Raw genomic sequence first — 17,093 nt, forward strand, 5'->3', positions numbered from 1 at the left:
GAGCTGCTGATTAAAACATTGACATTTTCATCTTGAATTTGGCTCCAGATTAAAATAACCAACTTAATTAAGTTGCACACTAGTATATCTGAATTTGTTTGTGGGACCAATTCATTTTTGTGTGTTTGGGTGACTTATCGACAATATGTAAAATATAGAATACTGCCAGCCTGATTTTTAAGGTGGAAATTATATCTTGACACACTTTTATGATAGTTTCATGTTTTTGGGAAAAGATGCCGTAATAAAAACACTAATATTAAAGATTGCTTTGTGGCGAGATACTCACAGAGGCCTTGGATTTGATCATATGATCCGGACGCTTGCGACTGCAGCAGTATTTCATGGCATTCCTTGCTTCCTTATTGAAGACAATGCGGAAGAAGAAAACAAAGGGTCCCTGTGGTTGGGTGACAAGAGAGGGAAGAGGATTAGGGGGGAAAAGACAGAAGTCAACCATTCAAACATGGTTTCAGGGAGAAATGCAGGACTCACCTGCACACAGTTGAACCCAGCAAACAGGTAGTGAAAGATGATCATGTCGCTGTTGACGGAGAGGAGCGCCAGAAAACACGTGACTGAAACCAGGAGGAGAACGCCACCTGCAGTCTTCAGGCCGGAGCTGCAGAATCACATGAGAGGTTAGTGAGGAGCTGGATTGGAGAAGCCAACAGAGCAGCGCATTGTCTCAAGAAGAGCCGTGATCACGAACAGGATCGGGGGGGGAATGTGAGATGTAAAAGCATGAAAGAGAAAACGGTAGATGTGTTACTGTATGTGGATGACTCCATCATCTACAAATGAAAACAATCAACTGTGGGGCTTTTATTTTCATACTCAAATTGTTTTGTCTATAAAATAGCAACTTTGAAAAGCCCAAAGAGCATCTTCAATCATCCTGTTGTCTGAGTAAAAGTATAAAACCCATATTTATTCAGTTTGTTATTTTCTATGACAACGAGAAGCTGGAAACTGAAAATATGCAGCATTTTTTCACTGTTTTTCCTTGAAAAATGCCTTCACACTTGTTTATTTCAGCCTGTTATCTTCTCTGTAACGACGTCCCGTGAGGCCGACGGGGACGGATAATTGAGCTTTAATCTGATGTGATTGTTAACATCCTTTGAACGCTTGTTGGTCCAGTTTTACTGGTTTCAGTCGAATGTTGGCAATTTCAGGCTGGGAATTTCTCTCCACGAGACGAAGCCGAGATAAAAGTACTACTACCAGCATGTAATCGTGTGTTGATGAAAAACGTCGGGACACTCACACACGAGGCTGTTTCTTCTCGATGGCGTGGTGTCTCAGGGAGCAGGAGGCTCTGGACGACAGGATGTACAGGAAGACGTTCATCTGTGGATATCAAGGAGAATAAACAGCAAAGTTCTCGTTCTGTCAGAATATTGTCTTAACTGTGGAGTGAACATATATTTATACACACATACACTTACAGGTATGTTTGCTGTAATAACATCTGATCTGATCATCATGAGCCAGCACGTTGTTTAGAAAGGTGAACAACGTGCATAAATAATGATATCTGGGGGTCTGAGGGGACTCACCGACACCACCATGGCGATGGGTCCAGCAAAGCTCCAGATGAGAGTGTCGTACATAGACAGCCAACAGAAGTCGGGGTTCCCGTAGCCTTCAGGGTCCAGTCCCACCGCCAGACCTGCAGACAAACCCAGGAAGAACAGGCACTAGCATCACACAGCAGCTGCATTCTAGGTTTTTTAAGACCAATTTGGGCTTTTTGCCACAATTAGGCAACGCTAACATCCATCCATCCATCGTCTACCGCTTATCCTGTATTCAGGGTCGCGGGGGGGCTGTCATTGGGCGAAGGCAGGTAACCAGTCTATCGCAGGGCCGACATGTAGAGACAAACAACCATTCACACTCACATTCACACCTACGGACAATTTAGAGTCATCAATGAACCTATCCCCATCCTCTATGTCTTTGGACTGTGGGAGGAAGCCGGAGAACCCGGAGAGAACCCACGCTTACACGGGGAGAACATGCAAACTACACACAGAAGGAACCCGGGCCGACCCGGGAATCGAACCCAGGACCCTCTTGCTGTGAGGCGAGAGTGCTACCCACTACACCACCGTGCAGCAAGGCTAACAAAACAACATTTTATCAGAAGTTGTCTCACATTTTCTGACGGTAATTTTCATCAGCGACGGAACAGTGAGAACATGTGATGGATGTCACTCTATAAGGCAGCGTGCATGTTTGATAACCATAGATCGGTTCGATCGAGTATTTTCTATTTCAATGACATTTCATGTTTTCATGTAGATGTATATATCTGGTGATGACAATCCAGTTATGCTGCTTTGGGTTTCACAAAGGATACAATAAATACTACAAGACACACAGCGTAAACGTTCCATGCCTCTCTCCTGTACAGCAGGTAACTTGTTGTGATATCATGAGGGTTCGTACCGGTGATGAAGGCCGGCACTCCCCAGCCAATCAGGTAGTAGAATCTCATGGGTCCATAGTTGATGTCTCGCATTTCGCTGATCATGCGGTAGACGTGCAGCCCCTCCAGGAAGAGCCACGAGAAGGTGCAGAGGTAGAAGAAGTGCAGCAGGATGGCGATGATGGTGCACAGAAACTGCAGAGGGAAGAAGAGGGTGAAAGCAGAGTGGGATGATTAAGACATGAAGAGAGGAACACGTTGTAAATGAAGCAACGCGGCTGCAGAACAGGAGTGATTACCGGGTTGTCTGCTTGGTTGATGCCCAGGATGAAGATGAGCTCAGAGAGGAAGAGAGCGACGCCTCCGTTGTTGATTATACTCGTCTTGTTGCACTGCATGGCTCTCAGACAGAGGAGGAAGATCGTGGTGAGGAAGAGGAAGCCCATCGTCACGCCCACGGTACTCCATGTCAGGATTTTGATTGGCAGGATCTCTCCATTCTGACTCAAACATGGCGATTGTAAGAGTTTGAGTTAGAGGACAGAATGATGACATCTTTTAGAGAAATGTGGAGCCTCGATGCCACTCACCTCTCTCCTGGAGACGTCCATGAGCACAGCGAAGCTGGTCATGTGATAACACTGGCAGCTGATGTGGGTGCTGTTTCTGAACACCACTTCGCAGCCCTTCGCCGACCAGCCACCATTCCCGGCACTGAAATAAAAGGTGGAGAAGAAGAAGAAGACGATGGTGAGAATAACGTTGACTCCACATTTCTCCGTGACCTCTGCGTGTGTCGTGAACTCACAGTATGGTGTGGTTCCAGAAGACACAGATGGGTTTGGAGCGCTCCTCGGTGGTGACCAGGCGGAACTGCACCGTGATGGGTTTGTCCAGCGCGTGCTGCAGCAGCTCGTCGTTGTCGTGGACCGTGATACTCACCACCGGCGTGTTGATGACCGGACGCTTTGGCACACTGAAGACAATGACAAACAAATCACATGATTAAAAGCATGAAATGTCTTTTTTAAAACCCCGACTCTGTAGTTATATGTGTTACTCAAACAAGAGTGTTGGGGAATATTTCTAACTGTGGATTCATGAATATGTTGTCAGCTATTTACAGCAGCAGGACGGAGCAATGAATGAACATGTCACCCAATGCAACAGTGTGACTCACTGATGAGTTTCTAGTAGTTTTCAGATGACAATCAAGGTCTAACCTATGCCACTTAATAGATAAAAGTCTGGACCTTATGGTTGATTCTAAGGGGAATCCAGGTCATCCAGAGCTTTATGTTACAGCTTTATTAATTGTTCTTACCGCAGACTTCTCTTGTCAGGATCGTAGCTCTCGGGTAACAGCGAGGCCAGGCTGTGGAAGATGATCACGCTGGCGACGGCGTCCTGCTGGCTGTCATCGGGGTGGCGTCTCTTCCTGTTGGCGGAGCGGTTCCTCAGCGAGGACTCTGGGAAAACATCCAGGTGTCGGTGGCCCCTGGTTTCCACAGGTGGTTGGAAGACAGAGTCGGGCAGCGTGACCGCGGTCTCCAGGTCCATGGGACGAGGGCCCCTCAGGGACTGGTACCGCGGGAGTTTGGCTCCGGCAAAATTCATCTTTTTCAGACGATCCACAGAGATGACTGCAGAGGGAAAAACGTGAAAATGGTCACCTTGTTTAACCAAATCAAACCCAAACCTAAAAATATCAGATTCTGACTTAAAATCATTCCAATGTCATTATAGCGCTGTTCTTGAGGTACATTTGTGTCCGTTTTTAATGTCAGTTAAGTCATTCAAATGCACATTTTCACAATTTTATCATCAGACTTACTTTTACCACCTAATGTAAGGTCGATTTAAAAAAAAAATCTATTATTACCATATTTTGTGTAATATTAAAAATGTTTTCCCTCACAATATAAGAACTTTGAGAAGACAAATATGTGGAATATGTTTTGAACTCGCCGATAGTTTTAAAATTGAGTCAAAATCTTTCTGAAATATATAAGAGCTATTTAAGTCCAGGAGTTTGTAGATTAATTCAAATGAAGGTGACCTCATTGAAGTGAATGAGTAATTTATGCCTACATGTGTGCTGACTCAGCATAGATAATGTTAAATGAGAAAATTTGATCAACAGGAGAGTAAATATTTGAAAGTAATACAGAAGGCTTACTGCATCATATTCCATTATATTTAAACATTTTGATAAAAATTCACCATAATGTAAGAAATTAGGGTTTTGACGCTCCAAGCATCCTGGGGAAGACCCTCAGGCCCTCGAATGAATGGTTGTCAGCACGTTGCATCCTGGGCCCCCGGGTAAAACGCTCACCTATGTGTGGAGTGACGATGGTGAAGGGGCTGAGGTAGGTCTTCCTCATGTTCTGCGCCAACGTGTTTGCGTATTCCTCGTAGTGGCGCAGCAGCGCCGCCGTGCCGCCCTCCGAGTGCTGGATCAGCTCCCAGTGCGTCCGTGTGTCTGGAGACAGGATGGCGCTGCCCACGCGGACCAGATTCTGGTGGAAAACAGACCCAGTTCAGCGTGACAGGAAGCTACAGCGGAGAGTGAAATGACAGATACGACACGAAAGGCGTCTATACACCAAATGTGTGTACTGCGAAACAATCTGTTGTGTTTATTTAGCTTCACGGCGTGTTGTGACGTTTCCAGCGGAGACAGTATGTGGTGGTTCACCTCAGTGAAGTGGACATCCTGTGTAGCTGTGAGGTTGAAGCCCTGCTGGTTGCTCTCGTGCTGCAGCAGACTCTGTGTGAGCCGATAGGCTACTTTCACATCGCTGCCGTAGTACTTCTGTGTGTGCGAGGTGGCGTTGGCCAACATGGCTGCCGTCTGCTGAACGTGTCCGGAGTCCAGGAGCGAGGTGTTACGTGAAAACCTTTCAGACTGGACGAAAAGGAAAGGACAGTGATTTAGTAGCTCGGTCTTATTGAAATCATCTCCTGCCTCCACCTCTGGTGAATGAAGATGTGATTGTGGGAACTGGGTGGTTCTTTTTAAACACAGAGAGAAGCAACGCACCAGGGCTTTCAGCTTGGTGAAAGCAACAGAGGTACAGTTGAAGAGATTGGGAGGCAGCCAGCCCTTGTGCTCATCACAGTGGCGGATCGCTGTGCCTGAGAAGAGGGAGGGAGGGAGGGAGGGAGGGAGTCATTACATGAGAAGTGAGGAATAGACTGCAGCCGAGAGAGGGCTTGAGGCAAGTTTCATATATAACCATTATTATATGGTAATTTGATGAGCTGCCGGAAAAACCATCATACCGAGAGTTCCCTTGGGACAGTGAACTGCTGCAGGGAGACCGAACTTGGTCCTGGGCCACCAGATCCCAGCCTCGATGGCCTGAGGGCAGCTGTCATAGATTACTGAGAGAGATGGAGCAGGAAGGAGTGGCGGCAGATGATGAGCATAACAAAGTGGAAAGTGGTATAATATATTTGTAGCCATAATGAAGCGTGTAATTTGACAGTAATCGGATGCATTCTGACCTTCACAGCCGTTAGGAGAAACCTCAGCGAAGGGGTTGTCACAGCGGTCACACTGGTGTCCGATGACGCCGGGTTTGCACTGACACTGGCCGCTGTCTCGGTCACACGCTCTGGAAAAAGAGCCGACTGGGTAGCAGTCGCACAGCAGGCAGTCCTCGCTGCCTTCGGGACGGTAGTGGTTGTCCTGGAAACGGTATTGAAGGGGGGGAAGTTGCTGATTAACTACTTTTCAAAAGCGGCCTCCTTCATTTTCACACATCCCCACATTTTCTACCTGAGAGCTTGATCAATAAAACCCCTCATGCTTAAATGGTCTTCACGTTCATGTTATGCTGGCATGTTCGTACTCTCTTTAAAAGTCAATAGTAAGAAAACACAAAACGTAATTTTCTCTAATTACAACACATTGATTTCTGGTAAAACACAGGTTGGCGGCCGCTCACCTTGCAGCGACACTCTCCACTCGTCTTGTTGCAGTCAGAGTCGAAGCCCTTGTCTGTCTGACAGTTACAAGGGCCGCAGGTATCGTGACCCCACCAGCCTCTGGGACACGGCAAGTCGGTCCTGTACACATGACACATTATCAGTTTACCTGCAGAGCAATAAACACGCAACACAGGAATAAACGTGGTCGACGTATGATTTCACATAAATGTGGAAAACGGTACTTTTTCTCGCAGTAATGGCCGAAGTAGTTGCTGGGACAGTCACAGGTGTAACCACGAGAGGAGCCCGGCCTCCTGGTGCACGCCGCCTCGTGCTCACACGGGTTTAGTGAGCAAACATCAGTGCAGTTGGTGCCATAATAGCCTGGGAAACAAAGGTGAAAAGAAAAATAAGGTGCTGTGATCTCACAACATGGATATGTCAGTAAAAATGTGTTAGAGAGAGATGGGGACGACATTGCAGAAAGGGCCGCCGGTCAGGTTTGAACCCGGGGCCGCTGGCAGCCTGAATACTATGAATTTAATTGAGCAATTACAGGCATAATTTGATTTTTTTAGGTTGGATTTATATTTTCAGGATGATAATGATTTAAATAACCTTCCAGCCGTGCAAAATGCTACGATGGTGGTTTTCAGTTTGTGACCAGTAAGCAGACTGACCAGCGAGGCAGGTGCAGGAGTGGCTGTCCCAGTCGTCGCTGCAGTAGCTGCTGACAGGACAGGGGCTGGAGCTGCAGGGGTCCGGCACACTGCAGCCCGGCTCCACGTTCACCTTCCTCGCCTGAGACAGACTCAAAGCCCCGCCCACACGCAGACCCTGCAGGCAAACAAACAAACACATAAAACCCTTTGTTATGAGTGCTGTCTCATGCTGAGTGAGTATGATTTTCATTTCAAAGTACAAGTAAAAGTGATTTAAATGTAGCTCACATCTGGAGTAAACTGCAGTTAGGTTATTTACAGGTTTCAACAGATTTGGAATGACCCTATTTTAACGAAAAAAGAGTGCTTTACCTTGAAATATTGATTCATTGAAATCTAATATAAACATCTACAAATGCATTTAAATGTTAAATCAGAAAAACTATTTCAATGCTTTCTGGATGTGTTGCTCAGTGAAATACTTTAAATATCTGCTTTTAGACATGAACACAAATGATGATACGAGTCTACAGAAAGGACGGACCTGCACACAGCCGCGGAAGCCGTGCTGAACTTTCCCATCATGCGTTGATAAACCGCCAACGCTCACGCTCTTCAGCTTGGAGTCTCGAAGCTTCCCGTCCACCTCCATGCTGGCCTGAGAAGGAGCATGACACACACTTCATGGCTGGAAAGCTACAATTATTTCATTCATGGTGACAATTTGCATCCAACAACTCACCAGGTAGAGCCCCTGATCTAGAGACAGCACTGCTTTGTGGTGGCTCGCTGGTCCCCCCGTACTGCTAATATCCAGCTGTAGATGATGCCAGTCTCCATCGTTCACCAGCACCTCCTCCACGCGGGAGAGAGTGGAGTCTTCCCCCCTGTGCAGCCCCATCAACACGCTCCCTCCACGCAGCTGCAAAGAGAGCCGGGGAAAGGGACCAAACAGCAGGAGGGAGATCGAACCGATGTTCAATAACAGAGGAGAAAAAAAAAGGCCACCGAAAGAAATCAGCATGAGGAACAGAAATAGAGAGCTTTCGCTGTCTGACTATCAAAGTTCAAACCTTGATTTGCTGCACATCACAGGTGTGCAGGTCTGGAAATAGATTATCAGACAGTTACGTACACATGAAAGAGGCATCAGCCTGGAGAAGCTCAAAAAGCAGCCAAACACTGATATGCTACAGGGAGAGTTCAATCACGGTGTGTTATTCAGTGACATGCTGTGACTTAGATGGCCAACAGATGGAGCCTCATCCTAAAATGTCTGATCTGTTTGGAAACTTCAGTTTCGGACTGCTGCAAAAAACGAGTGCTCCAGGATTTAGGTTGTTGCTCCGTGCTGATCGTGTCCAACAAGAGGAAATAAACTAGAACTCCTTCAAAATGTTTCTTTTCTTTTAACTATAGTTGTTGGGGCAAATTGACGTTGCTGTGCATTGCAACATCTCGGTCAGTGTGAAACTGTCCTCAGTGAGAAATAATGTATGAAGGAGACCAGAGTGTAGCCCGGAGGTGCGTCAGTGTGCAGCTGTGTGTCACTGTTACCTGCAGGGTGAGGTTGTGCTGCTGGCCGGCCGAGATGTGCAGCAGCGTAGCGCTGGCCTGACGTGTGCGGAACATGAGCTCCACATGCCAGGGGACGGAGGCTGCAGCCGCCATGTTGTTCCACTGCAACAGACTGTTGCCCCGGAAACGCTGAGGGCTGGACATAACTAGAGGGAAAATAAGATGTCGAAAAGCAGATTAAATGAAAGGAGAGAGAGTAAGGTGATTGCAGTGATGAGGAGAGAGTTCACAGTCATCACTGTCAACAAGCAAGTCGATGTTCTTTGATCACGTCAGAGTTACACAGCTAAAACAATAAATAGCGGTAATTCAGGGGGAATAAGATAAAAAGACACTGAGGTAAAACTTTTGAATTATATATGATTAAAGTCCCACTCCGGTCAAAAATGTGTATTTGTTCTTGTTGGTTGAATTTGGTGTTTGAGCTTCACCGTGCAGGATGACGAGGCACCAACAGGATTTATGACATCACAACTACTTTAGAGCCCAGTTGTGGTCCAGATATGTAAACCTCTAATGCACATACACCAAGAAACATAACCAACATAAATTATTATTCAGAACAGGATATTTGTGGATGTCTTAAAACATGCCTGGAGATGATGTTTAATAGCCCGAATAACAACTCCAAATCTTTAAGTATAGCAATTCAAATGTCTGTGAATCAGAAAGTTAGTTATGAGTTGTGGTGTGAGTGAACTCGTGCATCAGCTCTGAGAAGCTTTCCAGCTCTTTCAAATGTGAACAGAGGAACAGGAAAGGACACTCTGCCTGCTGTGAAATGTTTTCCCTCTCATTATGTTGTCTCTGTAGAAAGCCAAGAAAAGCACCCACTTGAAATGATCGATCGGTGCTGGTGAATGAACCTGATGTACTGTGGCGGAATGAGAAAAAGAGAATCTGCTGTGCAATTTCAGTCAAAATGTTTCATATCTACGCTTAAAGATAAAATCCATTAACCCTGCCTGCTTCATTGTAATGTGTATGATAATGCTGGAGTGTAATAACACTAAGCAAACTATCTGATCCACAACATGAAAAATGATCACTGAAATACATTTCTCATCCTACTTAAAGTCAAAAACACGAAGTGTGTCGGTTTGTCTGATTCCTCTTACTGTCTTCTCACATTGCTGTAAACCATAAATCAGCAGAAATAACAGCTGCAGCGGATCAGGTGGAACAAGGAACAGACACCGGAGAACACTGGGACAGAAACATAACCAATGTCTTCTGTCTCCAAAAGCCAAAAAATGCAATTAGACCTAAACGGTTCAACAACATCTTTACCAGAGAAACTTCAAACTCAAGCAGCTCGATTCTCACAATTACAAGGTTCATTTACTGTCACTTTGCAACAGACGTGTGCAAGAAAATGCACTTTGTAGTCCCATTTTGCTACATAAGAAACTATCACTCCATCAAGGTAATTTTGCCCTCCTATAGTTTCCATTCTAAAAAGGGTTTAATCAGGCTGTAAGTAGGCAGCAGAAGCAGGGAAATATGGTCTAATTGTCCAAAGTGGGGTCAGGGGAGGGCTTTGTAGACGCCAGGAATATTTGATAGCGATTCTGTCTGAATCAGGCATTAAAGCTACTGTAGTGTAACCAGTAGTGTTACTGGTTACACTCTCTTTCTGTGACCTGATTCAATCTTGAGTCAAAACTCCAGACAAACACCATCAGGTCTCATCTCTACTTGACTCACCTCTTTCGCAGTTTTGTCCTCCATATCCAAGCAGACAATCACAGCTGAAGGAGCCCCACAGGTTCACACAGGTTCCTCCGTTCAGACATGGGCTGTTGTTACAGAAGTGTCTTTTGGCGGAGCACCCTGGAAGAGCGAGAAAACACGAGGTTGACTTGCTCGTTTGATCCGCCTCACCTCATTACAGGGTGATAAACTCTTCATAGCAGGTACAATGCTCATTTCCCGCTGACTCCACTCCCCCGCTGTGCTCATTATAGTCATTGTTATTTGCTTTCCTCTTCTCTCTCACTTGGCTGCTCCCACAATAAAACATTGCTTGGCTGCGAAACAGTCACAGGTTTAAGAGATGTACCTTCTCTTTGGGTGCTACACAGCGGGTCAAAGCCTACCTGGCAGAGTGCCGTTGTTAGCGATGAAGCTGGCCATGTCTATGTGCTGGTTGTCGATACGCAGGTTCCTCATGCAGCCCACGAACTGCCGGCTGTGAACAGGGAAGTCCTCGGGGAGTTTGGGAACCCCTCCGAGGAGTAAGGGGCCGGTCAGGTCCAGTGATCTGAAATCATAGAGCCCAGTTGTTTGCACTGCCTTTACACCATCAACACTAATGGGGGAGAACACATTAATAATGAATCACATAGATTAGCAGTGTTATTTTCCCCCTGGAAATGAAAACAGAAAAAGCATACCAATAGAGGAAAAAGGCAAAGCAACCCTGAAGATGTGGAACTTAATTTCAAAACAAGTTGACCCCTCTCTTAATGAGTCAACCGCAAAGAAATGCAACTCAATTAAATTACCGTAAGTAATGAGAGGAGATGTGAGGCAAAGAGCACAAAAGGTGGTTCATGAAATCCCATGTATCTTCCACATCATAATGATAACCCTGCTGATTTCATTTCTGTGGACTCACTTTTTGGATCCCGATTGGCTGCGCTGAGCCGAGCAGGTGTAGTTTCCGATCATGTGACCGAAGCGGAGGGCGACGGAGGTGTCGCAGTTGTCCACCGTAACGACAACAACCTTCTGGTCCGAGGGGCCCTGCGGCAGGCCGGCCTGGTTTAAGATCGGCTGTGGAGCGGGAGACAAACTCATGAATAGATAAATGATGGAGCGCCTTTCTTATGTTTCTGGGGAGGCTTCGGTCAAAACAATGAGGAGTAAGAATGAATAATACTTTATTGCCTGGCCTGTGTCATGCACATTGATGTCTTTGTGAGAACTATTTTAATGCTGTCGTTTCTTTCTATCCATCTGAGGATTTAACAAAGCGATCTATGGTTTTTGATTGAATTCAACAGAATAATATTTCATCAGTATGTGAAGCTGTAAAAGAAAAGTTATTTTTTTCCTATAGAATTATATTAATTTGAGAATTCACAGGTTTGTCAGCATAAATACGGCACACTAGAAAAAGAAAAAAAAAGATTTAAGATGCTGAAGTATTTTGGTCAACTAGCATGTATAAATAGGACTCAGAATAGGTTATTGTAAAAAATATCAGATTATTCTGCAGCATTTATTACAGGATTAATCCATTAAGCAGTACCGAACCTCCTGAGAGATCTCACAAGTGCTAAGTTGCACATAGCTTTATAAACCAGATTAAACTGGAGCTTTGAAACCGGGAAACAACAAAATATTTAAATTTACATTTTACATCACACTCCATTCAACCCCTGTTCATCTTGAGCTTGCTGAGTATTTTTAATAATTCACATCATAACAGCATGAACTAAAAGGCAGCGGATGGCAAGAACACACGCACGCACATGCACACACACACACACACTCTCACACTCTCACGCACGCATGCAGGCACGCACACACACACACACACACACACACACACACACACACACACACACACACACACACACACACACACACACACAGGAGATGAGCATGCTCTCTGCAGGACATCATCCCTGTCGACAAAGGATCTTCTTCATTGTCTGAGAAATCAATGGGGGGAGCAACAAAAGGAGGAGGGGTCTGCGTTGGGAGAGAATGATGATCCTGTCAATAAAAGGTCGCGACCTCCTTTCAAAACGGCCAATTTCTCTGAGGTCATGTAGAGCTCATGTTAACCCTAAGTGTAGGTTCAAGCTGGTGTCGCCAGCTGAAAAGAGAGCAGCGACTGCTGGGCGGCCTGCAGGCGAGGACGGCCGACCGAGCCGTCAGCTGGTCAGACAGGATTTAGCAGGAATTAGCTTGTCTCATTTGCAAAGATGATATGAAGAGTTGGCTCATCGCTGCCGCCTTGAAAACACACATGAAGTGTGTGTTTTTATTGCACGGCCGTTTAGTTCACAAGATTAAACTGAAATAGATCCCTGCCACAGTCTGCAGGAGCTTCAGGAATGATATCCGTTATAGCTCGTCTGATCCCTTGATTGAATAGCTGGTTGAAAACAACACCCAGCTAGAAATACACCGTAGATTCTATTGGCAGGTGAAACAGCTTTAATAGATAATTAATTAATAGAGGAAATTTATCAAGAACAGATTCATCAGGCAGTACAAATACAATTCTTTGCCCAGTGCGCTGCTGCAATTAAATTTCCCTCACATGATTTTCTCGCCGAGTAGATGAGATTAAATCTCAGTGAGCCTGTAATAATATGACTCTGTAACTGAGCGACTGCAGTCGGGTACATTCCTGCACTCGTTTTGTGTCTTGTGATCACAGTGTGATGAGTGTTAGTGATGTCAATGAGATGAAAGCAATAATAACCCTAAACCATCTGACTGGCTGCTATCACATAATCTCATATGACTCACTCATTCTTGGTGAAACAGAAATGTTCATAATGTTGTGGTTGTGTCTGCACTGGAATATGGAGAATAGGAGGACAAAAAAACATGTAATCTGTGGAACAAATATGATATCAAAACACTATGAAAGCATAACACAAAGCACAGCTCTGTGAGGCTCTATGGAAGTACAGCGGTGCTTTGAGCTAAATGCTAAAGTCAGCACGCTAACATGCTCAGAATGAGTATTTTATTTTGTTTTGTTTGACTTTTGTATTCTGTATTTCTTTGTCCAGCCTGTAATGTTAAAGTGTCTTTGAGTACCCAAAAAAACGTTAACCCTTATGAATTATTATTATTATTAATGTTCACCTTCTTAGTTTGCGTGTTAGCATTCCGACATTTAGCAATTAACAGCAAACACAAAGTCCAGCTGAGGCTGATGGTCATTAGCGTTGCCACAAAAACCAAAGTAGGAAACTTAAATGTTTAACAAAGTTATGACAATTTGTTGTGAGGGGGACGTGAGTGTACGCACAACACATCATGACAATACATCAAACAGCAGTCGATACTTTTGACACAAATCGAAGCGTCAACCTCACGTTGCCACTAAAAGGAAGTCAGAGATCAGCGATGTCAGTCTGGAACGTCATCGTTTCAAAGTGTGCATCACACGGACATAGAGATATTTCACAGGATAAGAGAAAGCTTTGAGCTGCTGGTTTAAGAGATGAAAGGTGAAGGGTATCACAAAAGTCAAATGGATTCGTCCTCTGGGGACCATGAATGCCTGTTTTTTTTTTAGATATACACATAAAATACTTAAAAACTTAAACATAGAATCAAATTCACCTGATCATGATTTGTGGCTCAGTAAAAACAGTTATGAAAATGCAGATTGAACTTGGAACAGCAGACTCCTCCCAGAGTTCAGACTGAAAAAAACATACAGGTCGAGGTCTATTCAAATGCTCATGGTCACATTAAGAGCATCTTTTTTTTTTTTTTTAGCTCGCTGCTCAGTCTGCAGTTTGTGTGACTGACCCATGAATCCAAGTGTAATCGCTCTCAATCACAGTTCTGTAAACCATAAGATTGACGAACCCACTTGAAAGCTGTTGAGTCACATAAGAACATAAGTATTTTCCGAGACATTCAACTGGCAGCTGGACAAAGACGTTAGACACATTTAACACGTCTTCTCCTACAACAGGCCCTGCTGTCAAGCAGCGTTCCCACAGGAAGTCTGATTATTTTCTCCACTGTGAAACAGTTGATCACTGTTCAACACCCAAATGTTAAGTGGATGGAAACAGACACTAAAGGTGCCTTTTTGCTTTTCAGTTGACGCTCCTTGAGGCCAGTTTGTTACAAATTTGTTGATGATGAAACAAGCAAACACGTCGTGTGAATTGCCAAAGGTGAAATCATCCGACATGCTCTTTTTTCACGGTTCTCCCTTCGCTGAGAAAGCTCCGAAACAGGCAGCGCTCCAGACTGGGCGCTCCTTTCACTGACCTCCGCTGTCATCAGTCACGGCTGTTGACTCTCCAATAATGACTGTCTATCAGGACGTGTTCTCTGCTGCACAAAACCCCGTCCTGTCAGCGCTGATTGGCGTGCACATATTTGCTCAAGTCCACCATTAAACCCCGCTCTCCCTCGGCCACGACAGGGGATTATGGGAATATGAGTTCCCTGTCACAGAGGGTGACAGGGGTTGCGCTGGAGGAACATGACAGCAAGCAACACAAATATGGGGGGAAAAAACCATAGCAACAAGAGGGGTCGGCCCTGAAGCGCAGCGTCCCCCGCTCAAAGCCGAGTCAATACTTCTCTTGGCTTTTCTTTACCCTCCTTTCGCTCCTCTCCTGCTCCGTCTCTCCGTCCCTGCTGGAGAACAGAGAGAGAGGGGCACCTTCCCCGGGGCCGCATCATTCACTGCCCATAGTCCCAAAGGAAGCAGAGCCACACACAAAGGCAGCGGTCATTGCCATTCTCCACAGTCCCCCGCCATCCTGAAAGCCACATTTCAATCTAAAATCCCCCCCCCACCCCCTCGCCTCACCCTGCCCCACCCCCTGCGGACAGGGACGGGTCACAGTGGGCCACTATGGAATACCTCCAGAGGGAGGAGCTCGGTTTCTACCTCAGCGACTCGCAGGATGTGGAACATGAGAAGAGGACCAGGAGGATTAGTTCAGCTAGGGCTGGGGGTTGGACGCCGGACACTCCTGGGATGTTTAGCATGAACTCCTGTTGCTCACCATTAAGAAATTATCCACTACCAGTATGTGTGGTCATGTACTGCTAAATGCAGTGTGACAGTACTCAAGATCGGCCACGAATCTTCTTCTCAAGACCTCCTTCTGAAGGTCTCGTTCTCATCTCGAAATTGACAGCACTTTCACTTGGTCTTGTCTCTCAGACAAAGAAAAACATGGGATTTTACTTCAAGACCGGTCAAGACCCTGTTTTCTCATAGAAAACAAAGGAAAATCCCCACACATATAATTCACCTCTGCACTTTTGAATATTTGATTATCAAGACATTCCTGATGGAACACCTATATATGCTCATTTATATTCCCCAAAATCAGCTGTAACACAGTCTCATGCCTCAGCACCTCTCCTGATGCAAATAGGAAGCTGTGTCAATCAAACGGATAGGTCGATGCAAAGATCTACATGTCACATTAACCGTGTCCTCTGCAAACCTACAGCACGCTTACAGATGTAAAACTAGCAGGTCAGTTAAACAGCAAAACAAAGAGGGACTCTGCTGCTTTAAGGGTTGTGTACCAAAGTGATTAATGAGACTATAATGTCTTCTTGGCCAAGAAACAACTAGTTCTCATCCAAAAGTTGACAAGATTTCCCCCCTTCATAACTTGCTCTGGCTTAAATCTGACACGGCCGTGTTATCATAGACGCTCAATAGAAAATGTGAGCAGCGGGGGTGTTGCCTGGCAACATCTTTATGATGCAAAGTGACTTCCTCAATGGACAAAAATGTGACGTCCTGTGTGTTGGGTGGTGAGGGAGCCGAGACAACAGCTACATACATACATTCCTCCACAGGCCCAGTTGTTGTGAAGTTCTTACAGAGAAAAGTATTTGTCGAAACATTATTTAGTCCAATTTGACCACGACTGGGAAAACATTGTCTTCTCACTCTCTGGTTTGTTGGATCTCTTGCAGATCATCGTTGGAGACTCTTTAGTCTGACAGTACACAACTTACTCACACCCGCTGCAGTTCGTACTGTATGGATGTCCCAACGGAAAAGCTTTTCATTGAGAAAGCAGCTCCTTAATCACTGCAGCCTTTAGTGCAATAAAACTCATTTTGTCTGTCGTCTGTAGGGGATCAAACCTGTGACCTGATTCCTCTCTGAACGTTTTTCGGTAACTATGTCTGGTATTCTGACGAGGGCTGCAGCAGCAGACAGATGCAGATGTCAGACTAACCCTCCATGTGATTTTCATTGTACAATGTGTAATGACAATAAGAAGCACTACCTTTACCTAACCAGAGGCATGTCAGCTGTTGTGCAACAATTAAAAAAGAATTGTAATGGAGTGAGTTTTCACCACAACCTTTCTTATTTAAATGAATAGACTTTTGAGAAGCATGATACCATTCGTATGAATGTGTGGTAAATATTAAGCTGCAACCGGCAGTCTGATTAGCTTAGCATAGCATAAAGACTGGAATTAGGGAGAAACGGCTAGCCTGGCTCTGTTCAAGGGAACATAATCAGCACATAAGCCCCTCTAAAACCACAATGTGTCATTTTTATCACGTCATTAACTCTTCCGTTCTTTTATTGCGGGTCATACCTTGTTGTAGTAGTGGACCTCCACTACGTGCCACTGGCCGTCGCTGACTCCCCCGTGGATGTACGGGGAAACTGTAGTTTTGCTCTCACCTGGGAAACAACCAAACAGGTGAGTGACTGCAACACATGCCGGGCAAAACGCTACGAAACTGAGAATAAAATGTTTACG

The 17,093-nt window shown here is 45.2% G+C and overlaps 1 protein-coding gene across 2 annotated transcripts in view; it reads right to left on the minus strand.

The window, feature by feature from the left end:
• The window catches only part of celsr2 (cadherin, EGF LAG seven-pass G-type receptor 2), a 55,541-nt gene that overhangs the window by 4,307 nt on the left and 34,141 nt on the right, over positions 1-17,093 (minus strand). For both annotated transcript variants that reach the window (XM_084024180.1, XM_084024179.1), the window contains exons 5-28: positions 16,926-17,014; positions 11,237-11,394; positions 10,716-10,879; positions 10,324-10,449; positions 8,596-8,762; positions 7,781-7,960; positions 7,583-7,696; positions 7,057-7,213; positions 6,619-6,760; positions 6,394-6,514; positions 5,951-6,134; positions 5,726-5,827; positions 5,484-5,578; positions 5,139-5,348; positions 4,776-4,959; positions 3,762-4,080; positions 3,246-3,413; positions 3,028-3,151; positions 2,737-2,937; positions 2,458-2,632; positions 1,563-1,675; positions 1,271-1,353; positions 496-622; positions 290-400 (exon numbers count right to left, since the gene is read on the minus strand). In XM_084024180.1, the coding sequence (XP_083880306.1) occupies positions 290-400; positions 496-622; positions 1,271-1,353; positions 1,563-1,675; positions 2,458-2,632; positions 2,737-2,937; positions 3,028-3,151; positions 3,246-3,413; positions 3,762-4,080; positions 4,776-4,959; positions 5,139-5,348; positions 5,484-5,578; positions 5,726-5,827; positions 5,951-6,134; positions 6,394-6,514; positions 6,619-6,760; positions 7,057-7,213; positions 7,583-7,696; positions 7,781-7,960; positions 8,596-8,762; positions 10,324-10,449; positions 10,716-10,879; positions 11,237-11,394; positions 16,926-17,014 (3,614 nt within the window). The remainder of the gene's footprint in view (positions 1-289; positions 401-495; positions 623-1,270; positions 1,354-1,562; positions 1,676-2,457; positions 2,633-2,736; positions 2,938-3,027; positions 3,152-3,245; positions 3,414-3,761; positions 4,081-4,775; positions 4,960-5,138; positions 5,349-5,483; positions 5,579-5,725; positions 5,828-5,950; positions 6,135-6,393; positions 6,515-6,618; positions 6,761-7,056; positions 7,214-7,582; positions 7,697-7,780; positions 7,961-8,595; positions 8,763-10,323; positions 10,450-10,715; positions 10,880-11,236; positions 11,395-16,925; positions 17,015-17,093) is intronic.

The sequence above is a fragment of the Eutrigla gurnardus genome (genome assembly GCF_963514095.1).
Source record: "Eutrigla gurnardus genome assembly, chromosome: 2".
Taxonomy (NCBI): domain Eukaryota; kingdom Metazoa; phylum Chordata; class Actinopteri; order Perciformes; family Triglidae; genus Eutrigla; species Eutrigla gurnardus.